Here is an 18,438-nt window from a genome sequence, read left to right as displayed (position 1 = left end):
TATTGTCTGGGCTCTGTCAGAGTGCCCAGGTCACGCATACATTGAGCCTCGTTTCAGCCTCACTTGGTGAATCAAGGAACAAAAGGACTTCATTTGTTTAGAAAATGCGATTCTTTATTTTCTAGAGAACGCACAATATATCTCGAGCCAAAATACCCCCTGAGGCTGAGAGAATCCAATGACTGTTGTGCCGATAGTAGAGATTCAGGCCAGTGTTAAAGTGCTCTCGGTTATTGTATCGGCCACAACTAGCAGGGAATTCATGGTATCACTGCTGGCCATGAAATTCCACATCTGTGCGTCTCTGTCATTTTTGTTAGCATCTTCCCCAGAGAGCAAGCCAAGGCCAAACAGACCAAACCAACTCCAACTTGTAGCTTGATGATTCCCGTAACTAGGCATATCTCCATGGTCATTTTTTCTTCTTCTTTTTTCAGTCCCTTCTATCCTGCTTATCAAATGATGTGCAGGGGGATTTTAGAAGAAGAAAACCACGGACCCAGAGATGGTCCACCTAGACGGGTTGTTGGTTGGTGTGTTTTAAGCCGGGGGCGACTGTGGCAAGGAAAAACTCCCTCTGAGAGGAAGAAACCTTGGGAGGAACCAGACTCTCTGGGGGAAGCCCATCCTCCTGTGGGCAGGGGCGAGGGGGAGATCCTGCTGCCTTATGTGGGAGTCTCTGGGCCACGGGACGCACAGCAGCTGAGAGGACAGCTGAACAACAGAGAGGACACCTTATTACATGGGACGTCTAAAGACACTATGGATAAAATGTAGTTTACACACCTGCTCATTTCAACTAGCACAGGTTCTGTACCTGTGGAAGTAAAAGTACATGAGGCTGATTTAGGAAAAGCTGACAAAGTGCACATGTCTTACCTGAGTCTACTGCTCTGAACACACATCCAGTGCACTGCAGCACCTCACACTCTTCTACTCCTGAGAATACACACAACACACAGATTTACAGTTAGTGTATTTTACCAAAATAGGGTTCAGGTTCGGGTCAGTGCAGGATCTGGCGATGCCATCCTCTTACCTGTTTCTCGTAGAAGAGGAGGTAAGCTGTCCGTCGACGCAGGCAACAGACAGACTCGCCGGTTGTCTCACGGACTTGCGCGTCATTGTAAGACAGCCAGCGGTCTGTCTGGCTGTCTGCCTCCCCCTCTTGATAGACCCCGTCGCTAACATAATGGCCTGAGAGGAGAGCACACCCTGTTACCTGGGATGTCTACAAACACTATGGATTATATGCAGTTTACACACCTCTTCACTTCAACGAGCGTAGCTTCCCCAACTGTGGAAGTAAAAGTACATTTGACCAATTTAAGATATGCTGACAAAATGAACACATCTTACCTGAATCCACTGTGCGGCCTAAATGGCTCAGTACACTGATTAGTTTGTACTGGCACACAGCCTGAAAAAAAACAAAAACAAAAACACAGATATTAACAGGTAGCCACACACACACACACACACACACACACACACACAGACAACATCCTGTACAAAGTGCAAACTGACTTTGACTTCAGTCCCTCCATGGGTTTGACTGTTTTCTGAGAGTTTAGTTTGCTCTCAGCTCATTTCACACATAATAATTACCAGCTGAGCTGAACGGGACGATCTGTTGCCTATTATTTGATTTTTGGTCAATCCTTTGTACTTATCCATCTGTCTCTAACTACTGGTATCATCTTTACCTTGTTGGTGTTTTCAAGGCCGACAGCTTCCTCTGACTGCCCAGGGGTCAGCAGCAGCTCTCTGGACAGGACAACAGGGTCCTGCACCTTCTCCAGCGTCCAGGCCGGGGTGAACCTGAAGCGCTTCAGATGCAGGATCAGAACGCTGGAGACAGAAACAACAGAGATGAAGAGGAAGTGATGGAGAGAACAACATGCAAACATTTCAACAGAACAATTAGTAGACTGACAATTGTCAGCTGAGACATTAGGGATGGATGTGATGTCACTCACCTTGGCAGCGTCTGGAAAGACCACTGCTGTCCGGATGTGTCCGCCCCGCACTCACAGCGATACTCCAGCTGGTTTTCCTGCAGAGCATCAAGGCAACATGCTTTAGTTTAGGTATGTAATCCATCAGTCTGGGCCAAATATGCACCTACAATCCCTTTAGGAATCAGGAATACCATTTTGTGGAGGGATAAAATGTTCATTGATTACAGGGCGCTCATTATAGGAGTTCAGTGTTTCTTCCTGTTTATATTCTCTTATGAACAAAATATTTAATGAGGACAATGCTAAAATTTCATTTTCCTCAACTGGTGAAAACGGAAAGTTACTGCACAGTCAGAAAAAAAAACTCCAGTCAGATCATGAGAACTGGAGCTGGTGTTGATAGCCAATCAAAGCCCAGTATTGTCAGAAATAGCCTTGAACGTCACTTCATTTGACGAATTCAATCCTGGATTTGAACAGAACTACATTCATGTAAAACATCTCGGAGGACAGTATCCTCAGCGATAGATGATTTGAAAACAGATCCACGACAGCTGAACATGATGGGATCTTTATGTGTTAAACATCAGACAATCACAACTTGAGCAGATCAGCAGAGGTGCCACTCACCACCAGGTATCGCTGCAGCGACTGCTCCACTGACTCTGCAGGCACCAGGTCCAGGGAGAGGTTGGTGAAGTTCTCCTCTTTCAGAGACTTCTCACCACAGCTGCACAGTAAAGGGGCAATACACATAAAAATAGAGCCACACAGATCATGAGGATATCACAGACCATCACCTGTGGTGATTTCTCGATAGATATAAACATGTATGTGATGAATTTACATGTGCGGTCTTACCCCTTGCAGGTCCTGGTGCTCTGCATCCTAAAAGTCAGGTGAGTCTGGACGGGGCAGGTGTAGCTGCTGCCCAACCTTTTTGCTACCTCCTGTAGCTGGGGAGACAGAGACCTCAGCTGCTCCAGGACACAGCTGAGGAACTCATGGGCGTCCTGAATATACAGAAACACACAGAAACATAGGAAGACATGAACACATGGAGGAGAAAGCCTCATCTGGCAGTGCATTCATTGAAAAATGATTTAGGGGAAGTCTGCATGCTAACGTGTTGCTGTGGAAGACACAAAAATGACTCACTTTTTGGCTGTTGTCAGCAAACTCGGGCACCTGGGCTGAGACCATCCTCTTGAAGGACTTGAGGACATGACGTTTTTGAACGTCAGCGTCTGTGTATCGAGACACACTGACGTCCACAAGTCCTCTGGAGAGAGCGAAGGAAGAGATGAATGAACAAGATGGAAGAGAAGAGACATTTCTTTTCGTAGCTCTCCTATTTCACTATTACACTCCACATCTGTTAATTCACTTCAAATGACTGCATGCAACTGTGTGTGCATGTGTGTGTGTTTTGGGCCATGCATGTACCTGATCAATTCAGCTCCAGGGGCTGAACTCCAGATCCTGAACTGGCTGCTGAGCTCCTGAGTGAAACTTCTCAGAGTCAGGAGACTCTGCAGGCTGGAGTTCATGTAGCACGTCTGTGCCAAGTTGGGGAACCTGAGACACAAACACAAAAAGGACACATCATTTTCTGTGTGAAATCAAACTGGGTCTTGTTTTCCTCTCCCTAGCTGGGTTTTAGAGGAACTGCATGGATTCATGTCATGTTACAGCTGCATAATGTGCATGTAAATCAAATGTATTTGGGTGTGTGTGTATGAGTGTCCTGTTCGGTGCTTACCCGAGGTAGACAACATGGTTCTTAGTGAGGCTCTGACGGGGCAGGACAGGGGCCACAGACTCCTTTTTAGCGGAGCAGCTGGCAGAGGCAGGTGTGGGGGTTTCAGCCGTCCTGCCAGTGCTGCGCTGTCCCTCCTGTACCTGCTCTTTAATCTCCGTGCTGCTGCCAGTGGCCTCATCAACTGGTGCAATCTGATAGGAGGAAACAGCAACCAGGTTAAACGTAGCAGGGCCAGCAGTGACACATTAATTAATGACTAAAAACAATTTTGTACAGTGCTGTCATTCACAGCCTATAAGTTCAAATACAAAAGTGCAGCAATGGCACTTTGTGTGAAGTGTACCTTGCAGCGACGGAAGGGCCATCTACGCCACCAAGGAGGGCTATTGGCTCTCTCCTTTTCACTCATGGTGGCGGAGGTTGCTGGAGAGGCTGGGACCCCATTTTCTTTGGGGCTCCCGCAGGTGTTCTCACTGGGCACCTTGTTTTTCTGTCGGGAGTAAAGTACAGTAAAATACACTCATGGTTAAATACACGAGACAACAGCAACAGACTAACTACTGTCCACAACTGTCATTCACAGTTCACAAAATCAGATATAAAATCTACAGACTGCTATAAAGCTGCTTTATGTTTAGTGCTGATAATTTCTGTAAAACCTACCTTGCACCAGTAGAAACACCTGTGCCAACAAGGAGGGCTATTGGCTCTCTCCTTGCCTTTTGCTGTGGTGGTGGAGGTGGCTGAAGAGACTGGGACCCCATTTTCCTGTTTGGGGTCACTGTGTGTGTGAATAAGAAAAACAGTTTGTTGTTGTTTTTGTATGAGTTTTTGTGTTTCAAATGATGTGTAAGATGTCTAAGTCAAGAGTATGAGGGATGCACATGAAAAAATAAAGTTGAAAAACAATGAAAAAGGAGTTATAGGCCTAAAAGTGTAATGGTTTTGATGATCATGAGTCATTTTAGGGAAAAGAAAAACCCTTCATAGCATAGAGATAACTTTGTATTGTAATAATAATACTAATTATCATTAAAGTGAAAGAGTAAAGTCCTTACCTCTTCTGTGGGCTGCCATCATCTCCACCCAAGTTCTCATCAGAAGTGGTGGTGTTTTTCTGGTAGGAATAAAGAAAATTAAACATGCTTAAACTGATTAAAAAAAAAAAACAAAAAAAACTGACTTTAAAAATAAATAAATATGTAAGTGTCTCGCTTTTCACAGACATAGGTCACAAAAGTGCTTCAGAATGGCCTTATACCATGTATAGAAAAAACATTTAGAAAAAAAAAAATTAAAGGACACCTGAGGCACATATAAAATGTGGAAAAATTAGTAACACAATGTATGTGAAGAAATAATACACATGAAGAATGGTACAAAAAATAGCCACCTTATTCAAGTTTCAAAACTTGAATTTGCAGGACAACATTTTGCACCAACAATCTGAGTTTCCACAGTCAGAAGAATAACATGAAGCAACTTAAAAAAACTGTTCTTAGTTGAAACACACACCTTCTGACGAGCGCAAGGCCAGCAAAACATCCTTGCAAATGAATATTAGGCTTTCAAAATAACCGCGAAGTTTTCCCCGAGAGCATGTGTGCTGTCCGTGTCGGCAGTGAACTTCATCTGGCCCGAGTTGGAAGCGAGCGCCTCTGAGCTCGAGACGCTTCTAGAACCTCCATTGTTCTGTCATAAAGTCACTGCTGTTTGCTCATAAGCAGAGCCGACCGCATCACCAAGTATAAAGAACATAAACAGTCACACAGAAATCGAATTCACCTCAAGGTACATAAAAGCAGTACAAACTAATAAGCTAAGTTAAATCAAAACACCTCAGTGAGTCGATGTAATGTTAGCTATCAGCGTCAGGACAGTAAACGCTGCATGGTGAATACCACACTTAATAAACTGATTTACTCTCTAAATGAACACAAAAACATTCTATTGGCCTTATAGTCATAATTATGAATATTTTTTGCTTATAACCACAAGGCTGGGAGTCTCCAGACTTTCATCTCACCCGAGCTAGCTACAACATGCTAACTAGTGAAAAAGTTAAGCTAACTTATTCGCTGGTTAGCTATATAAACCTATTTGTTAAAAAAAATAAAAACATGTGTAATTTTAAGATAATATCATTGTGTTCTGTGTCAGTGTGCCGTGCTATGTATTCTGAGGTAAAATAATGTGTAATACTTACGTAAAAACCTCGCAGGTGTGAAGTGACTCAGCAGAAGCTCAGCTCCTGCAGCCATGTCCTGGATAAAATGGAGACAGCTAACAGACAAGTTTAAGTTATTATTTTTTATTTTCAATTTTAAAATAGCTTGTGGGTCAACAGATTTGTACAAACATGTATGAACATAAAACCAGGCTTGCCAACGTTTGTTTAGTCAGCTATAGTGAGATTTTCAAATCATGGGCCTTAACGTTTGCATTATGATTTATTTTGAAAAGGCATTCATGAACAGCTAATTAATGGCTGTCATTCTTTGTAATCTGAAATATGTGAACACGGAGTCCTCCCTCCCAGCCCTGTTTTATCAAACTGAACTCTGAAGGACAATAATTACAATTTTTCTCAGTTGCTTTAGTTCTCAGATCAGTATTGAAATTCTCAAAACTTCTTATTCTATCTCCACAACATCAAGTCAATTGTACCCATCACAGCAGTGATTTCTCATTGCTTTGAACAAAGAGCAAATGTATTGTAGCCTACATCATGCAATTTTGTCAGTGCAATTCTCTGTTGTTTTGTAACATTATCATCTGCTTACGTCATGCCATCACAACACACTGGTTGCATGTTGAATAGTCATTCCTTATATAACTAACAGTCCTTATTTCATTGCTTGAGTCATTACATGCAAAACCGTTGAACTAGTTGTCAAAATCTTTCAGGCATCTATCTTTATATACATGTCTATCATGTTTTTTTTTGGAGATGTCTGCAGTCATTTGATCAGGTGAATCTCAACTTTCACTAATGAGGAGGAAAGGTTAAAGATTTAGTTGTAGCCAATGATCAGCCAGTTCTTCAGTCACTCACAGCTGAATCCCGTGGTCCCTGAATGGGCAAGCATATATGAACCGAGCAGGACGTGTGTACCATTTCTACAATCCTGTGACACAGAAATGGAAGGTCAGCATCACGGAAGAGGGGTGAGGAAGCGAGGAGGAAGGGGGCAAAATAGAGGAAGAAGACTACATAGGGTTGTCCCCGATGAAATAAGGGCTACAATTGTGGACCATGTTGTCAATCATGGCCTCACTATGGCTGAGGCTGGCCGAAGGGTGAAGCCAAATGTTGGGCGAACCACTTTAAATTCAATCATTCAAACATTTCGTCGGGAGAACGGGTGTGTTTACAGAAGTATTTCATGACTGTAATTGGCATACCACTATAGTACTGTAAACGTCTTCCTGTAAAGCTTAGAACAAGAATGTGACTTCTCACATTTTACTGTATATTTAGGCCCCAATAGTGCTCATTTACATTAGGCCTGCTATGGTGTTTTACGGCCTACAAACAGTGACGATTTGCCATTTACAGTACTGTACTACAACATATTTTACAGTAGGTAGAATTGGATGTGATATGATTTACAGTGATATGATTTACTGCTTAGTGTAACTGTAAATTCACTCTGAACCACACAGGATTGCAAGACTACCTCAGAGAGCTGGAGGAAGTCTTTTACTCCTCAACAAGAGGAAGCCATTTGCGACATGGTGATTGCAAACAATGCCATTAGACTGAGGGAGATACAGAGGGCTGTGACAGAGGACAACAAAATGTTCAGGAACATCCAATCAGTTTCCCTCAGTACACTTGACAGAGTGTTTAGGAGAAATCAAATGTGCATGAAACAGTTATACAATGTGCCATTTGAAAGGAAAAGTGCAAGGCTGAAGGAGCTCCATGACGTATGTACAGGTAGGCCTACAGCATTTACAGTATGCATACCATGCATATTTTCAGTACTGTAAACTCTTGTTTACTTTGCGTAGTGTAATACAGTATGGTGGAGTTGCATGACAATACTGTATGTATATGTGTATTTACAGTAGCCTAAGATGTTCTTCTAAATGCATATGTCATGCAGAAACAATGTTTTACAGTTTTTTTGCCCTTTCTTGATAAGTGTTTATTGGAGCTGGACAGCATGAAACCTCTGCACAACTTCATATTCTCTGATGAGGCTGGTTTCAATCTAGTTACAAGTAGAAGACGTGGTAGAAAACTGATTTGCCAAAGAGCTACAATTGATGTGTCAGGCCAACGAGGAGGGAGTGTTATGATGTGTGCAGCCATCTCAGACAATGTACTCACCCGTATCCCCCTCATTGGCCCGTACAACACCCAACAGCTACTCACATTTTTAGATGCCCTTTACAGGGACGTTATCCCCGAAAATGAAAGGGAAGCAATGTCTGGATGCACAGGAATAATTTACTGTATCCCTGTACAGTTACAACAGGCCTGTAATCTCCCTTACAGTTGTGCACAGTTTCTTGTGTTTGTTGTATGTAAATTACTGCCATTTTTCCTTTACACAATACTGTAAAAGGCCTTTTTTTTTGTTATAGCCTACTGTAACAATGTCTGTAAACAAGTTGCAATTGAAAAGAATCATACTGTACTCAGTGCCTTGTATACTTTCATCAATCACTTCACAAAATACAGAAATATGTAACTTTTAGTTAGAATGTGTAACTTTAGGTCTATAGTTTTCCAAAAGCTGGGCTACACAAATACTGTATAGTGGTGTTATGACTCATAACAGCATACTCTCTCTCTCTCTCTCTCTCTCTCTCTCTCTCTCTCTCTCTGTGTGTGTGTGTGTGTGTCTTTGTGTTTTGTGTCTCAAATTAGATGGAACAGGTCTCTAGTGGAGCCTGTGGTTGTTTTTTTTTCTCTTGTGAGAAGCACAGCATGTGGCCAATCACATTTTAGAACGTATTAAAAAAATTCCACAGCTGACTTCAAACAACAACATTAATAGAAATGTAGCAGAGTCAAAATTACCGTATTTGTCTTTGAAATGTAGTGGAGTAAAAGTCATGTTTCAAAAACATAAAATTAAAGTACATTAAAGTTTCACATTTATACAGCTTATTATATATAATAAGTAGCAGACAGTACATCTGTAAGAAAAAACAAACAAGAGTTTCATAAAATATTTGAGCCCTTGATAAAAAATAAAACAGGTTGACAAAGGCTCAGGTTAAAGACTACTGGCTTTAATCCTAAATTAAAAAAAAACAAACAAAAAAAAAAACAGCTCATGACTCTGATGATGACAATAATTATTATATTAATAACAATATTAATATTTCTAATACTACTACTATTGCTTCTACTGCTTCAACCAATAATGTTTTTGTGGTGGATGTAGGCTACTGTCTGTACGGTGACTGTCGGAATACTCTCGTCCAATAGACATCGCCGCTCCGTACCACGTGACAAAACACGGAAGTTGTGTCACAGACATTCAGTTAAACTCGGTAGGGTTTTGGGTTGTTTTTTTACGGCTTCCTGAAGCAATTCACAAGCTTTTAACAGTTTTTTGGGCCAATTTATTCGAAGAAGTCAAACTGCCGCGATGACTCAAGCCGAGAAAGAGCAAGAAAACGGGAAGGAGAAAGAGAAAGAGCGAGAGAAGGAGAAAGACAAGGAGCAGCAGCGTGGAGTCAAAAGACCCATCGCTCCTCCGGCCATCCCGGAGCCCCTGCAGGACGCACAGGTAAAGCTGTTCTCATGTCGGTCAGCTCTCAACTCATGTTCACAGTTTTATCATGCAGCAGGGTGTTCATGTCTGCTGGACTCGGAGCTGCTCCATTTCCCAATACGGAGAGCCCGACTTTCAATAACCAGCCATTAGTTATCACTGGGTAAAAGAATAAATTGAATTGAATTGAACTGAATTTTTATTTAAGTGTCGTGCACTCAAGGTGCCCAACCCACATGGGCTTATAAGACACTAAACATGACAAACAGCATTGCATAGTGTGTAAACAGATAAACAAAACAACAACAGATCAACAACATATGCCTGCACATATGGACTACATACTGTATATATTACCAAATTCAAATCAAATGTACAGCACATTTTTTTCTCTTTTCCCACGCTTTACAAATAAAGTTAGCTGTATGAAAAACTCCTATTCTGAAACATAATTCCAGTTTTTTATAATCATCCAGGTAAAAGAAACCATTGAATAACAATCTCATTTTTTCAAAAAAATACATGTCTAAGCTCATCGTACAGAAGACAAAGGAACATAAAATGAATCTCATTTTCAGTCTGTTCTAAATCACAGAGCAGACAAAGTCTCTGTTCCTCAGGTACACCCCTAAACCTGCCCGTCTCTATGGCCAGAGGTAAAGTGCTGGAACGTAGCTGGGCACAGAGGGATCTTTGGATTTTGGATATATTTTGTTCAACATAAACATATAATAAACATATAATCCAAATCAAATATCACACTATGTTTCACCAAATACTATGATATCAATACTGTGGTGATGTTATTGGCAGGACTATCTGTGGTGCTTCCATAAGATAGCAAGAAAATCGCATCCCCTGACAGTAGAGAGCATATCTAATGTAATGTCATTTAAATCCTCCTGTTATGTTTGAGGTTAGTTTGACTCCATTCAGTGTTTAACGTCTCCAAATATTTAATTGGGTCTCCTAATTTAATGGGGACAAATGGGTAAATGTGAAATTAACATGATGGTGTGTTTTCAGTGTCATGTACACATTTTGTACACGTCGGTGTGCTTTAGTTGTTTTGGATGACACTGAGGAACTATATCATGTCTTATTTTTTCCCCCCTTCTTTCTAGCCGATACAGAGCAACTTTGTGGTTGTTATCCATCCTGGTTCGAGGATGCTCCGAATCGGCCGGGCGACAGACACACTTCCAGTGACTGTCCCGCATGTTATCGCCCGCAGACACAAGCAAAGCGGGCAGCCCCGATATGAAGACCCCTGGCTGCTGAGAGAGGGTCTTAATGTATGTCACCAGTGAGCCAAAATGTACCGCAGTAGGAGTTGGACACCTGTCTTTTTATTTATCTGTCATGCAGCAAATCTGTAAACATGTCCCTTTGTTATTGTCATCTCATCTTCCTGTCTGATAGAAACCAGAGAGCAACGAGCAGAGGCAGAATGGTCTTAAAATGGTCGACCAAGCCATCTGGTCCAAGAAGATGTCCAACGGAGTGCGGAGGACGCCTGTGTCCGCTGAGCAGGTGAGCCAGTGAGCGACCTTGACCTTGTACGTGTAAAACTGGAATTTGCCAATAGCAGTAACTCAACTCAACTCAACTCAGCTTTATTTATATAGCACTTTAAAAACAACCACAGCTGAAAACAAAGTGCTGTACAAAAATGATAATAGAACAACAAAACAGAAAGAACAGTAGAAAGAATAAAAACAATCAAACAAATTAAAACAGAGCAATAAAACAATAGAAAGAATAAAAACAATCAAACAAATTAAAAACAGAGCAAGGTCTGATGCTATAATTTAAAATCAATGTGCATAAAAGATCATAAAACAACAAAACAGTAAAAGCAATAAAGCAGTAAAAAGGACAATAAAACAAATAAAAACAGAGCGACGTCTCAAACTGGGTTAAAAGCCAATGAATAAAAATGGGTTTTAAGACTGGTTTTAAAACCAGTCAGTAACATGGTAAGATTCAACAGGGGAAAGAAGAACGGTGAAGAATCGCTGTCGTCTGCAGTCTTTGCCAAATAAATAAACAAATAAACTAATAAATCAATAGTTCACTGGTGGTGATCTTTAAGAAGAGCTGCAGGAGCTGATTGGCACACAGATATATCTGTCCATCTTCATGTGAGATGCACCTTTGCCAGAGAAAAGCTGGGGTGTCATATTCTCTGGTCAAATCAACGTGACGTGATCAATGATAGAGATAGATAGATAGATAGATAGATACTTTATTCATCCCGAAGGAAATTCACAGTTTTCAATAGTATCCACAGATTACAAGATTAAATAAATAAAAAAATAAAGAATAAAAGATGACACTAGAGATCTAAGTACCCAATGTGCAAAAAAAACGTGTGCATAGATGTGGGCAATGTGCAAATTTACAGTATAAACAGATGATAAATAACAGCAAGCAATATATACACTATAAAGAAGGAATATATAAAAAATAGAAATATGAACAATTTTAAACAGCAGAGATGCTTCTAATTAGCTGTGAAAGACAGGGTGTCATTTGATTACAAATGCCTCGTTATAACAGGAGAGAGTTCACACTGATTTTCCATTATTCAAACATACAGTGTCACATCCATAGTTCTGAATGTAATCATCTTCAGAACTTTAGGTGGGAAAAAAGCCATTTGTTTTCTCTGTGTGTGTGTGTGTGTGTGTGTGTGTGTGTGTGTGTGTGTGTGTGTGTGTGTGTGTGTGTGTCCACAGGCCAGGTCATATAACCGTCAGATCCGTCCGGCTGTGCTGGACAGCAGCTCCAGGGTGAAGTGGACCAACACAGCGCACCATCCTTTGCACCTGGTGGGGGAGGAGGTCAGTGTGTGTGTGTGTGTGTGTGTGTGTGTGTGTGTGTGTGTGTGTGCTCACATACAGTGAAAATGTCTATGCGAGTACATTTGTAAATTCTGTGAAGTAATGGCCCTGAAAAGCTCAAAGAATTTCGGCTTTGGCTTTTTTTTAATGAGAGCTAGGAGACCACAGGTATAATACTTATTATAATTTGCCAATAATTAGATGCAGATATAGGCGGGAAACACAAAACGCTTTTGGTATGACGTCTACAGAGGTGACTCATGTTAGCCAACATTTTGTGTTCTCAGTATGTGGCTACTCTGTGCGCTAGATGAATAAATTACATATCATTTTGTATTTAAGTTTTCTCCCGTCTCATTTTCATGTACATTTTTCTGTCCTTCCTCCGTCACACAGGCGCTGTATGTGAACCCATCAGACTGCTACAACATCCACTGGCCCGTCGTCCGAGGCCAGCTGAACGTGCACGCGGGTCGCGGAGGCTCGCTGACCGCCGTCCTAGCCGACCTGGAGGCAATCTGGAGTCACGTCATTCAGAAGCACCTGGAGATCCCCCTCAAAGACTTAAAGGTAGGAGATGTTCCTGGGGGAAATCAACAGGGGCTGTAAGGGCAGGTTATGGGGTGAATTTATGAGTCCTCTTCAAAATTTAGTAATTAGGAAGTTATGCATTTTGCCGGTCACTTGAGGAGGGAACTGTAGTTAAAGAATAGGGTGAAATGGACAGACTCAAATAAATGATAGTTGCAGGTCATTGTGATGATTTGGCCTATAATAATAGATGTATTTATTTATATATCATATAGTTTTTATGTAGGAGTTTATCTAAAAGTAAAGAATTTTTTCAAAGCACTTAACAAAAGGGAACAAAAAAGGAGCAGAAAAATACATAGAAAGGGCTTAGAAATTAGGTGGCAAAACGAATGAGTTGTCAAAAAAAAAAAAATTAAAAAGTGGGTAAAACTGAAAGCATAAACACACAAAAGCACATCTGTAAAATGACAGCGTAAGAAGCGATTTAAAAGATAACACTGAATCAGCAAGGTTCACTTTGTTAGAGTGCTGATGGCAGGAGCTCAAACCACATTGCAGGAATAACTTTAATAAAAAAGGAATGTAAGAAAAATGAGACTGAACTGCACAAAATAGCAGCAGTAGCAGTAACAGTAACAGTAGCAGTAGTCACATGGCTTTTCTGTCAGCATCATGTGATCGATAGATGATGTTTCTGACTCATCTGTCACTGTAATACATTTGTATTATCCTTTTGTTTATTATCGGTCTCCAGTATTACAGGTGCATCCTGTTAGTCCCTGACATTTACAACAGACAGCACATCAAGGAAATGGTCAACATGCTGCTGCTCAACATGGGCTTCTCAGGTATCTCAGACACACACACACACACACACACACACACACACACTCACACACCACCACCAGTGACCACACATGCTGTCACTTGCACTTTCTGTCTTTCTTTGTCTTCATCATCATCAAGGTGAGTCATGTGTTGACTCACCTTATCTTCTGCTGTGTGTGTGTGTGTGTGTGTGTGTGTGTGTGTGTGTGTGTGTGTGTGTGTGTGTGTGTGTGTGTGTGTGTGTGTGTGTGCAGCGATCATCGTGCACCAGGAGTCGGTGTGTGCCACATTCGGCAGTGGGCTGAGCAGTGCTTGTGTCGTGGATGTAGGAGACCAGAAGACCAGCCTCTGCTGCGTGGAGGACGGAGTGTCCCACCGCAACTCCAGGTGGCGCTGTGTTTATTTTATTTCATGCCCTATTTAATCATTTATTCAGAGAGAACCGTATTAAGAACTATATTATGTCACATCTGTGTGTCTCTACCTTTGTCTTTGTGTCTCTGCAGGTTGTGTTTGGCCTACGGCGGCTCAGATGTGACCCGCAGTTTCTTCTGGCTCCTGCAGAGGGCAGGCTTTCCCTACAGAGAATGTCAGCTGTCCAGCAGACTGGACTGCCAGCTGCTGCAGCATCTCAAGGAGACCTTCTGCCATCTGGATCAAGTGTGTGTGGGTGGGGGGATCTGTGTGTGTGTGTGAGTGTGTGTGTGAGTGTGTGTGTGTGTGTGTGTGTGTGTGTGTGTGTGTGTGTGTGTGTGTGTGTTAGGGTATGCTCTCATGTACCTTGATCAGTCTCAAAAAGCAGAAGCATTTTAAAACCTGATTTAAACCTGATTCTTCCCTCTCCTCTTCCTCTGGGTCTCACCAGGACATTTCAGGACTACAGGATCATGAATTCCGCACACGTTTCCCAGAGGCCCCTGCTCTTCTCTACCAGGTCCGACTGGGGGATGAAAAGTTACAGGTACTCAGCTCGTGCGTCCATGTAAACATGAGTTGATTGATAATCACAGACATAATCAAGATGCTCAGGGTTATTCTTTCTCCCGCTCTTGTTTGTTTCCAGTGTGAATTGTTTTATTTTTCTGTGGATTTTGTTCAGGCACCTATGGGTCTTTTCTACCCAACCACGTTCGGCATCGTGGGTCAGAAGATGACATCACTTCAGTACCGTTCCCAAGGCGACTCCGAGGACCCTCATGATGAGCACTACCTGCTGGGCACGCAGAGCAAGCAAGACCAGGTAACACACACACACACACACACACACACACAGAAATGTATGGACATTCTACAATGAGTTCCAAGTAAGGAGTCTGTCTTCAATGGTGACCTCTTGTTGAACTAAGTGGCATACCTGTCCAGAGACTACAGGTGGGAATTAGCAACTGTTGCTATATCCTGGCCCAAGACATCTTTTCTTGTCTTACAAGATTAATGTTTATTTGTGCATTATCCCTGTTTCAGATAAATAAATTGCTGTTCCTATTCCTATACAAAAATCTCTGTCCCTCCAACCCTCCTCTCAAATAAAAAAGCATTTCTTGGGGCGTCTCGGTCCTGATCGCAGCATCCTTGGTTTGAGTCTGAGCCCCCCTGTTTCTCTCTACTATGAGATATGCTCAAAAAATTAAAAAAAAAAAAAAAAAAGCATTTCCTTTCCTCACTAATTCCCCATTGGTTTATACATTTGAATTAGAAATGCAGTCAGTGAGATGCTAAACCTGCACATGCTGTTGGTAGATGTGCCTCTTCTATTATCAAATGACAAGCTGTGAAGTCTGTCTTGAGCTTATTCTTTGACCAATTTAAAAAAAAATTGATATTGAAAGCTCTGACCCAAGCAACCGGACAAGTTTAATCTAAATTAGATAAGAAGCTGTCTGGGTTATTATGGTGACAAACATCAATAATTACAATACATACCGGCTACACTTGGCACAGGTTTAATGGCCTCCACCTGTATTTTGTCCCACTCCATCTTGTGTCAGTAGAAAATGCATAAATGGAAGTAAGGTGCCATTTCATGGGATTTTTCATAGAGTATCCATGCAGATATCCTTATCAGTCCTTTCCAAGATGGATAAATCCAGTTGTGTTGAATTCAATTTATGCACATTCACTCACTATTGGATAATCACAATTTCCCACACACACTCACAAACTACCCTTTTGCCTTCTTCTCTGTCTTTGCTCACTCTCTCTCCTCTCTCCTTCTCTTCCTCTCCCCTGTTTCCTACCCAGTCCTCCAAATCCGCTGCAGACCGGAAGGCCCTGTCCAGACCAGGAGGAGGTTTGGAGGGTGAGATGAGCGGTCAGGGAGGGATGGGGGACTCCTCCGACCTACCCAGGGGTGGTGGCAGTGGTGGAGGTCCAGGCAGCCAGCTGGACATGGAGCTGGGACCCAGTCAGGGCGAGTGCCTGATGGGGGCAGGAGAGGTGGATGACCCCCCCTCTGCACTGCTCTCCAGGAAGACGGCCATCATGAGCCAGTTTGAGAGCAAGGCGCTGGGCCTGGATAAAGCCATCCTGCACAGCATCGACTGCTGTGGTAAGGAAACACACGAGGGAGGGAGGCTAAGGAACGCTAAGGAAGCAGAGAGGAAATGTGTGAGATCAGGTGTTAGAGCATGGCACTAAACACGCAGAGTTATGGGTTCAATTCCCACAGGGGCCAGTGGGAATTGAATTTTGTTTGATTAACTGATGACTCATTTAGTCTATAAACTGTCAAAAATTATGACAAATTCTCATGGGAAGTTCGCAGATTGATGTCTTCAGATTGCTTTCTTAGTCTGACCAGCAGCCAAAAAAAAAAACCACTAAGTATTAAAGAGTAACAGTAAGCAAATTTTAACATCCTGTTCACCTTTGTAAAGCTGTATTCAGCATTTCAGATTAAAATTATTATTAAAATTATAACCAATTAACTTTCTGTGATTGGTGAATCAATTAATTGACAAATTGTTTCTTGTACTGTACTCTAAAGCCTTTTTGGTCAAAGCGTCTTCCGAATAGAGGCTGTGTATAGAGTGGATTACCGTTCTTATGATTTATTTTATATCTGTCCAACACATAATATATTTCCAAAAGCTTTATATTGTCTCTTTCACTGCTGATTGGCAGCTTCTGACAAAGGCACCAGTAGCAGAAAGATGAGAAATAAAGAAAACATGCCGAAATTGATGAAGATCAGCAGCTGCTGTCCCCCTCTTCATTTATTGCTGTTTGTGTTGCTTCAGTTCCATATTGCACATCACAGCTTGACTAACGTATTATGTATTTATTATGTATTTATTAAGTTTATTATGTTACCGGACATGAGATGATCAGAGCCTCTGATTTTCAGGCGTTGAGAAAAATTTTCTCTCTTCTGTTGACAGCATCGGATGAGACCAAACGAAAGATGTACAGCTCCATCCTGGTGGTGGGAGGAGGACTGATGTTCCACGGCGCTCAGGAGTTTCTGCTTCACCGCATCATCAACAAGATGCCACCCTCTTTCAGAAGGCTGGTAGACAACGTGGAAGTCATCACACGGCCAAAGGTAACATGGGATATGTAGTACGTAGTCTGGGAATAAGATGATTTACAGCCAGATTTCATTTAAACCTGCTTTATGGCACAAAGCAACGTCCCTTTATGCTCTTTTACTTTTCTTTTAAGAAACATTATTCCACGCCCACCATGCACTTTCATCTTGCATAGTGCAGCTTCTACTTCCCATTAGCTTAGTTTGTCAGAATGTTGTTGGCTCTCATCCTTGTTCTTGCTCTTCAAAACAAACAAACAGAAGCATCTTGGTAACGACGGCTTTATAGATGTTCAAGCGTGCTCTACATAGCCCCAGTAAAATACATTCACATTCATGTGTGTGTGCTGTAGGACATGGACCCTCGCCTGATAGCTTGGAAAGGGGGAGCGGTGCTGGCATGTCTGGACACCACCCAGGAGATGTGGATCCACCAGAGAGAGTGGCAACGCTTCGGTGTCCGCATGCTCCGTGAGAGAGCGGCCTTCGTCTGGTGAAACCGGACGCCTTTTACTGGAGATCAGGAGAAAAACGCTGAGAAGAACGAGCATGTTATTTCTTCATGCCTCCAAAGTATTTTCTGTGGAAGGCAGACAATCCAGAAAAGGTTCTGGAGTTATTCCTAAACTTGGAGAAGTGAAATGAAACCACCATTTGGAAAGATAAGTTACCACGCCTCTACAAAATAACCATGGACATAAATGTGAAACTCCCTTTGCTCTGTTATTGAGGGCCTTTGCTTAGATGATAAAACCCGTTCAAACCTGTTGTTAAATACTGATCAGTAACCATCAGGGAACTTTTTCTCCAAAATGGTTCACACCACAATGGAATGAAATAGTTAAAATGGTTTTTGAGAAGTTAAGTGTTAAGCAGGACTGGGCATCATAGCACTACACACTGACAGCGTCACCTCAGTACCATCAAGTTGACAGTTGTAGTTAGACAATATTCCTAAACTATTTTTGTGTATTGCTTGAGTCATCAACCCAGAGGAAGTCAGTGATTTTGTTTTTGTACTTGTTGAACAATCTTGAGGAAGAGGTTGTTCGCATATTAATATTCTGTGAATATTATTGTGCTTCTTCCATAGTCAGACTCATGTGGATGTGTATAACTGTGTAAATAAATGCTTGACATTTCCAGATTTTCGCAAATTTGCTTTAATTATGCATGTTCAGTTAAAAAACAAAACAAAACAAAACAAAAAAAACAAAACAAAGCTGTCTCCAACTGTCTG

General features: G+C 41.8%; 2 protein-coding genes across 2 annotated transcripts; one reads left to right on the top strand and one right to left on the bottom strand.

Annotated features, from left to right (window-relative positions):
- Window positions 1-514: 514 nt before the first annotated feature.
- Window positions 515-8,077, bottom strand: LOC115362426 (ubiquitin carboxyl-terminal hydrolase 37-like). The gene is made up of 15 exons (XM_030056350.1): window positions 8,063-8,077; window positions 4,782-4,840; window positions 4,387-4,504; window positions 4,067-4,213; window positions 3,724-3,914; window positions 3,408-3,539; window positions 3,120-3,243; window positions 2,823-2,974; window positions 2,592-2,691; window positions 1,980-2,056; window positions 1,707-1,851; window positions 1,360-1,420; window positions 1,111-1,197; window positions 880-939; window positions 515-714 (listed from the first exon to the last, which is right to left on the bottom strand). Exons 1-15 carry the CDS (start codon window positions 8,075-8,077, stop codon window positions 515-517), a joined length of 1,668 nt encoding a protein of 555 aa, XP_029912210.1.
- A 1,108-nt stretch (window positions 8,078-9,185) lies between these two features.
- Window positions 9,186-18,343, top strand: actr8 (actin related protein 8). Its single transcript, XM_030055371.1, has 13 exons — window positions 9,186-9,476; window positions 10,586-10,756; window positions 10,884-10,994; window positions 12,203-12,307; window positions 12,704-12,877; window positions 13,596-13,689; window positions 13,924-14,056; window positions 14,176-14,329; window positions 14,535-14,630; window positions 14,769-14,909; window positions 15,911-16,217; window positions 17,050-17,213; window positions 17,552-18,343. The coding sequence occupies exons 1-13, from the start codon at window positions 9,336-9,338 to the stop codon at window positions 17,693-17,695; spliced, it is 1,935 nt and encodes a 644-aa protein (XP_029911231.1). The 5' UTR covers window positions 9,186-9,335; the 3' UTR covers window positions 17,696-18,343.
- Window positions 18,344-18,438: the final 95 nt, after the last annotated feature.

The sequence above is a fragment of the Myripristis murdjan genome, chromosome 7, assembly GCF_902150065.1.
Source record: "Myripristis murdjan chromosome 7, fMyrMur1.1, whole genome shotgun sequence".
Taxonomy (NCBI): domain Eukaryota; kingdom Metazoa; phylum Chordata; class Actinopteri; order Holocentriformes; family Holocentridae; genus Myripristis; species Myripristis murdjan.
Note: the sequence above shows the minus strand (reverse complement) of the source record. Positions and strands in the feature narration are given on the sequence as shown.